Below are 6770 nucleotides of genomic sequence, written 5' to 3'. Positions count from 1 at the left end.
GCATTTTGATTTTTTGAATCGTTATTATTAGTAAATTTAACATATTATAAATGTAGCCTTTTTCTAAATATAACGGAGCGGAGCTCCGATCCGAAAATCCGAAAATCCTACGGATCAGGATATGGATCATGCTTTAAAAAATCCGGCTATGATCCGATCCGAATCCGGTAAAAATAAATGGATCAGGATATGGATCAAGGGAGATCCGATCCAAATCCGATCCATTGACAGCCCTATTGCAGGACTTTGAGAAAAATGGTGATTCGATCAGTTGATGGAATTAGCTATTTTGATTGGTTGATTAAATTTAGTTATTTTGAGTAAAATTATTTGATAAATATTTCAATTAGCATCTTGTATTAAGGAGCTTTTTAAAAATTAATATTTTAGGACAAAATTTTAATTCAAAAATTTAACTACCACAAACTAATATTAAAATTTTTATTTAATCAAATCTCTAATTTAATTTAAAAATCTATTCTTGTACCAAAAAAATAACTTCCAAATATGACCTTCCTTAATCAACTAACGTTAGAGTATCCTATTTAAAATTATAAAACTGGAAAATCGATTCTACTTAGATTAAAATTTGAATAATTTATCAAATTTTTCAATATTCGAATACTAGCTCCGATTAAATATAATTTATTTCACTTGAATTATATAATCATTCGATTTTTATAACAATGAGCTTAACATATTTACCATATTAATGAATTTAAATATTGTTCCTTAACAAAATAAGAACCAAATTTTTCCTTAAATTAAAAAAATGTAAAATATATACCGATCAAAATAATAAACTTGATAAAGCATCTTGGGTATACCTGTCTGGCCAAGAACTAATTACACTATATGAGTTTGAAACGGCACACTAACCAGGAAGTATTGAGGAAAGACACTACTAGTTGAGTTTCCTTTTTAATCTTAAAAAAGTAAGCATAGTTTCCTTTTCAGTCCCAACAAAAGTCCGTTACATTTGATTTCAGACCTACTTGCTCATGATCCAGCCTAATTAAAATTGGTTGAATAGAATGGGGTCTAGCTGTTCGGCATTATTCCGAGCTGAAAATGATAAATGTGTCGCAACTCATGATTTGAAGCTCAATAAGTGTGGCGGCGTGGATGCAACTGCTCGCTTGATTAACAATGGAGCTACCAACATTGCCTCTTTGCATACGCAGCAGGGTAAGAAAGGAACCAATCAAGATGCAATGATCGTCTGGGAGGTTCGTCTCTCTTCTTTATTCCTGTTTTCGTGTTATGTTGTTTTATCAAGTGTTCATTTCCCGGAGAGCATGGAATGAAATTTTGTTAACAAATGTAAAGGCGAAAGAGACGATATAAGAGAGAAGAGTTGAGAATGTCGGTAATAATTTTCTATAATGAGGTTTTGCGAGGAAAAATTAGCTCAAGTGGATTTAGGAATGAATAGTTGGTGAACAAATTTGCTAGATTGAGCTTTACTTTATATTTTTATAATTGGATGACTGAAGAATTATAATGCTACCTACAAAATAGTACAATTTTGATTATACAGTATTCCCTCCTAGAAATAGGAGCATAAGAGATTTTATAGAAATATTCACCAACCAACCGGAGCATTAGAGATTTTATACATATTTAGACAATTTACATATTTTGGAGCTGGGTCTTGATGTTTCGATTTTGTTGGTACATTTTTCTGTTTATTTTTGCAGATTCTACTTTACAAATTCTTGTTTTTGTTCATCCGGGATATACTTATATTGAATTAGATGAAAGAGCCAGTTCCAGAACTCAACATTATAATTTATTGTTGTAGAAAATATTTTTTGAATGAAACACGTGCTCATTTATTTAATACTGCTGTGTATTGATCCAGTTAATTATGATTTGATTCTATTGTTTCCACAATAGAATTTTAGTTCAAGAGGTGAGACTGTCTTTTGTGGAGTATTTGATGGTCATGGTCCTTATGGTCATATGGTTGCAAGGAAAGTTCGTGATAATCTTCCTAATCTGCTCAGCACTCAATGGAATAATAAATTAAATAAGGATCAAAATTATGTTGCTGAAAATAAGGTTGGTAATTCTGTTGCTGAGAATGGGAATGCAGCTGAAAACACATATCCAGATGAACACACAGATGATGGTTGGTGTGAGCCATTGGAATTTGAGGTGAATGAGGATCTCCCAGAAATGTATTGGCAACTCAAGCAGTCAATGTTGAAAGCTTTTAAGCTGATGGATAAGGAATTAATGCTGCATCCAGCTATTGATTGTTTCTGTAGTGGATCAACAACTGTTGCCTTGGTAAAACAGGTAACTGTCTTTGTTACAATCTAATTATGTGAAACGTGAAATTACTGAGAATGTCTTACTCATACATGTCTAAATGCAAGACTAATATGGTGTGCAGTGTGCAATTATTCTGCATGTTTAATACAATGCTTATGTACTAAAAAGAACAGAACATTAAACAGAGTACGTCTATGCAAAATATCCAATATGACAAGTGAGATGAAAACTACAAAAAGTAGAAATCATAAACATTTTGTTGTTGACATGACTTTTGCATTCCTTCTACAATTCTTTCTGAATATGTTTACTAGATGAACAAATTCGATATATCCGACATGGAAAGTGATAAAGTTACTGTTTTGATCATTTAAGACAGACAAATAACTAGCAGCAAAAGCAACCACATGATGAAAATACCCATATGATGTCGTTCGACCAATTGTAACACATGCAAGAGACAAAGGAGAATGTATCAACATAAAGAAGCTCACATAAATCAAAACACACACTTGTTTTTACATATTAAAATTTAGGTGACCTCAAAAAGTGCATAGGGAATAAAGAGTGAAGTTAGCAAAAATTATGGGGAAGATGTTATTATTACTCCATGAGTCTTTGGTACATATTTGCAACTAACTTGAGGAAATAAGTTAGTGACTCTAAAAGGTCTAATATATTGAATCGGAGGGGCTATTAGAAACTCATTCTGCACCAAAAAGAATGGGTTGCTCTCCACTTTTTCATCCATATAAATATTGATAGGGTAAAATGCTGATATGGTTAATATGGGCGTGAAATTATATTTTTTTCCTATGTGATTGTCTGTCGAGAAGTGGCTATTGCCTTTTAGACTCTCAGAGTGTAAAAGAGTGGTGATAGTAAAAAGAAAATTGTTTCTATCAAATGTAGGAGTTGAGAATGTGGAGTGTGGATGGCAGCGGCTAGGTCAGGAAGTTTATCTGGAATTGTGAAAGTCACTGCTGGAGGTTGGAGGAATTAGGTAGAGTAAGAAGATGCCTCTAAATTAATAGTCACAAGTTAAATTATGTCCTTCCAGGTGCTGTTATGGGTTGTGCACCTGGTGAGTAGCAATATAGGTTGGCCTTGAAGTCAAAGGACAAAGCTTTATTAATACGACAATTAAGGTACTGTATAGAAGGGTAGAGAATTGAAGTTGTAAAAACTTAGCTACTTATGTTGGCACATTATTAATACCAATTTAACTTGTACAGTTTAACTTTTGCTCAACTCATGTTTAAAACGAAGATTGAGGTGTTTTTTCCCTGACATATACAGTAATGAGATGTATTATGGAAGGTTATGTCCAGGTGCAGTTTGTTGACATTAAGTTTGTTAAAAAAATTGAAGATGCAACCTTTGGTGTGTATATCTGTTACCTATATTATACTGGTCACTTGTTTAGTCTTCTTTCCTCTCTGTATAAACTAAAGTATATTCAATTGTTGCATAATTAATCGTATAGCTAATCTTCTAAACCTCACAGATTTATTGGATATTTTTCCGTCATATTTGAATTAATAAAGAATTTTATCGCTGACTTTGCTTCATTTAAGTGTGGGGGGGGGGACCTTAATAATTTTATGTAACTGAGAAGCAACCTAGTTAAAGATGTGGCCAACAACTTATTTGATTTTAATTAAAATGTTCTATGTGGAACAGACTGTCTAAATTGATGTATTGCGAGTAGCCATGTAGCATCAATCTTTACAAGGTTGAATCAGGTCATATCCGAAGTTCTGAAGTCATGTCTTGACATGATATGTGGATTTTTCTTCTGAATCATTCTTCTATCAAATATAATATGCTAACCATGACATCACCAATTATGAACGTGGCTCTTCAGGGCCAAGATCTTGTAATTGGAAATATTGGTGATTCAAGAGCTGTGCTGGCAACTAGAGATAAGGAAAACTCTTTGACTGCTGTACAGTTGACAATTGACTTGAAACCCAATCTTCCAAGTAAGCTTCCCCCAAACACACAAATATGCTGAGTCACGGCCAGCAGCACACAGCCATTCACACACATACTGAGGATTCAAAACTAACATTAAAAATATTAAGATAAAACTTTGAATTAGTTTGCTGAAGCATCAGAATATATAAGAGAGAATTGATGTGTATATATACTTCTAACTACAGGAGAAGCCGCTAGGATTACTCAATGCAAAGGAAGGGTTTTTGCATTGCAGGATGAACCAGACGTCCCACGTGTATGGTTGCCAAATAGTGACACACCTGGTTTGGCGATGGCTAGAGCTTTTGGAGATTTCTGTCTGAAGGACTTTGGTTTAATTTCAACGCCGGACGTTTATTATCACCGGATCACTGAGAGCGACGAATTCGTCATACTTGCTACTGATGGGGTATTTTTCCTATAACATATGTTTGTCATGATGTAATTACAAGAAACTATTTCACTGATTTTAATTTTCCTGTGAGTGTTGTACTTAAATGCATGACCTATGTTTTAGCGGGTTTGCAATCTCTTTGCTGGAATGTATGAAAGTTTCTCAATTAAAAAAAAAACTCTGTTATTAGTAGTGTGGTGAGGTGAACAGACAGTTTTTTGTTTATATTTTGTTAAATATTTACTCAACAATTTTAGCGCAGGTATGGGATGTCATTTCTAACAAAGAAGCTGTGGATATTGTGGCCTCAGCTCCTGGACGCTCTACAGCAGCCAGAGCCCTTATAGATTGTGCTACAAGAGCATGGAGGCTTAAATATCCTACATCAAAGAATGATGACTGTGCTGTTGTTTGCCTTTACCTGGAACATGCATTCACAACTGATGTGGCTAAAGCACAGAGCAATGTGACTGGTACTCCCAAAGAAGAAGTATCTATGACAGTAGACAATAAGAGTTCAGATATAGGAAGCATTTCACCTTCTCATTCAGTTATGCTCGCACATTCTGGTACTGTGAGATGCTCTGAAGAGATTGTACCTGTAGCACAATCAGCAGAAGAAAGAAACTCTGTGAAAAGCATAGGACAATCTAAGAGGAGTCTAGCTGACTGCATTTCAACTGCAGAAGAGGAGGAATGGTCAGCCCTCGAAGGTATTACAAGGGTCAATAGCCTGCTGAGTCTCCCAAGATTTCTGTCCGCTGATAAAGGATCAGCTAGTTGGAGGAAAGTGATGTGGAAGAGTTAACAGGAGTGTCTGTCTGTTTAATTTAAAGACATTCAGTCAGCCACAGAATTTGTGTAAATTTCTCCTAATACTATGATTTCAGCAAATTACTTGGAAGAACTGCATTAATGCAAGAATACTGTGAGATGAAGTACCGTAAGCATTTAGATTAGTTACAGAATTAGAAGTGTCCAACTGAGAGAATTCCCAACTCTTTTTTTGTCCCCGTGTTTCAGCAGAATCTTGTATGTTTTTGGTGATTTTTGGATTGGAAGTGATAAACTAAAATTCTTCACTTTCCGATTAAATTATCTGTTATATTCCATGTAATAAATAGTAAGTTACATTAAATTCAAAATAGTGACATGATTCATTTGTGAAATTAACTGCTCCTGTGTCATATCATATGTAATAAAAGCTTTAAATGTTGTTTTACTATCTAAACTAGCTTTATTATCCGTGCAAGCCACGGGCTAGCTTTATTTATAAAAAAATTGTTATTTTTTGTGTACTTTTATGATATTTACGTGTTGTTTCATACCATATTGTGTGGTTCATGTTAGAAGGACTATTGTAACGACGAACATCCTTAAATATATATTGTGTCGCGAATGTAAAGTTTAGAGTGCACTCTTACCTTTATTTTTAAGATACCAAAAATATTATAATATTTAGGTGTCATGTTTATCAAAATATGGGGGCAAAATAGTAAATTTTTTTGCACGGTCTAACTCGAACTTCAAATTACTCGGCTCATAAAGTTCACGAGTTTTATCGAGCCGATATTATTTTTTAATAAAAATATATTTTTATCTAAATATTTTATATTTTATATATTTATTATAATCCAAGTCGAGCATAACCTATCATATTTCGAGTTTTTGTCAATATTTGGTGAACTTAATTCAAATTTTTGAGCCGAATTTGAGGCTATCGGACTATTTACGACCCGAGTTTCATGCTTAATTTAAGATTCGGGTGAAACCGAGCTCGTGCTCGAGCCCGGATTTTTAATCGAGTTCAAGTCTGAAAGTTTTCGACTCGGCTCGGCTTGATTATACCCTTAGTTGTTGTAAAGTTGGTATTTTGAAATAAGTTAATTACCCAAGTCTCAATATTTAATAAACTATTATTAAATGGTAATATATTATCAATAAGTTAATATGGTAACATAATATCAATAAGTTATTTATTTAAAATTTATAATTTTTTTATAAATGAAAAAATAATTAAAATCACGTGGTTGTACATGAGTATAAAGTTAGTATATTGTAGTGAGCTAATTACTCAAATTTTAGAATAATTTTATTATATATCAATATTAAATTA

At 33.3% G+C, this 6770-nt stretch overlaps 1 protein-coding gene across 2 annotated transcripts; it reads left to right on the top strand.

The window, feature by feature from the left end:
- Positions 1-849: 849 nt before the first annotated feature.
- On the top strand, positions 850-5823 carry LOC141707674 (putative protein phosphatase 2C 66). Of its 2 annotated transcripts, none has more exons than XM_074510976.1 (5): positions 850-1229; positions 1900-2304; positions 4148-4265; positions 4446-4669; positions 4917-5823. In XM_074510976.1, the coding sequence occupies exons 1-5, from the start codon at positions 1035-1037 to the stop codon at positions 5460-5462; spliced, it is 1488 nt and encodes a 495-aa protein (XP_074367077.1). In that variant the 5' UTR covers positions 850-1034; the 3' UTR covers positions 5463-5823. The 2 variants fall into 2 exon arrangements, with proteins under 2 accessions (XP_074367077.1, XP_074367078.1); XM_074510977.1 differs by having other exon boundaries at positions 1096-1229; positions 1865-2304.
- Positions 5824-6770: the final 947 nt, after the last annotated feature.

This window comes from Apium graveolens, chromosome 2, assembly GCF_009905375.1.
Source record: "Apium graveolens cultivar Ventura chromosome 2, ASM990537v1, whole genome shotgun sequence".
Classification (NCBI taxonomy): domain Eukaryota; kingdom Viridiplantae; phylum Streptophyta; class Magnoliopsida; order Apiales; family Apiaceae; genus Apium; species Apium graveolens.
This window is presented reverse-complemented; position numbering and strand designations above follow the sequence as displayed.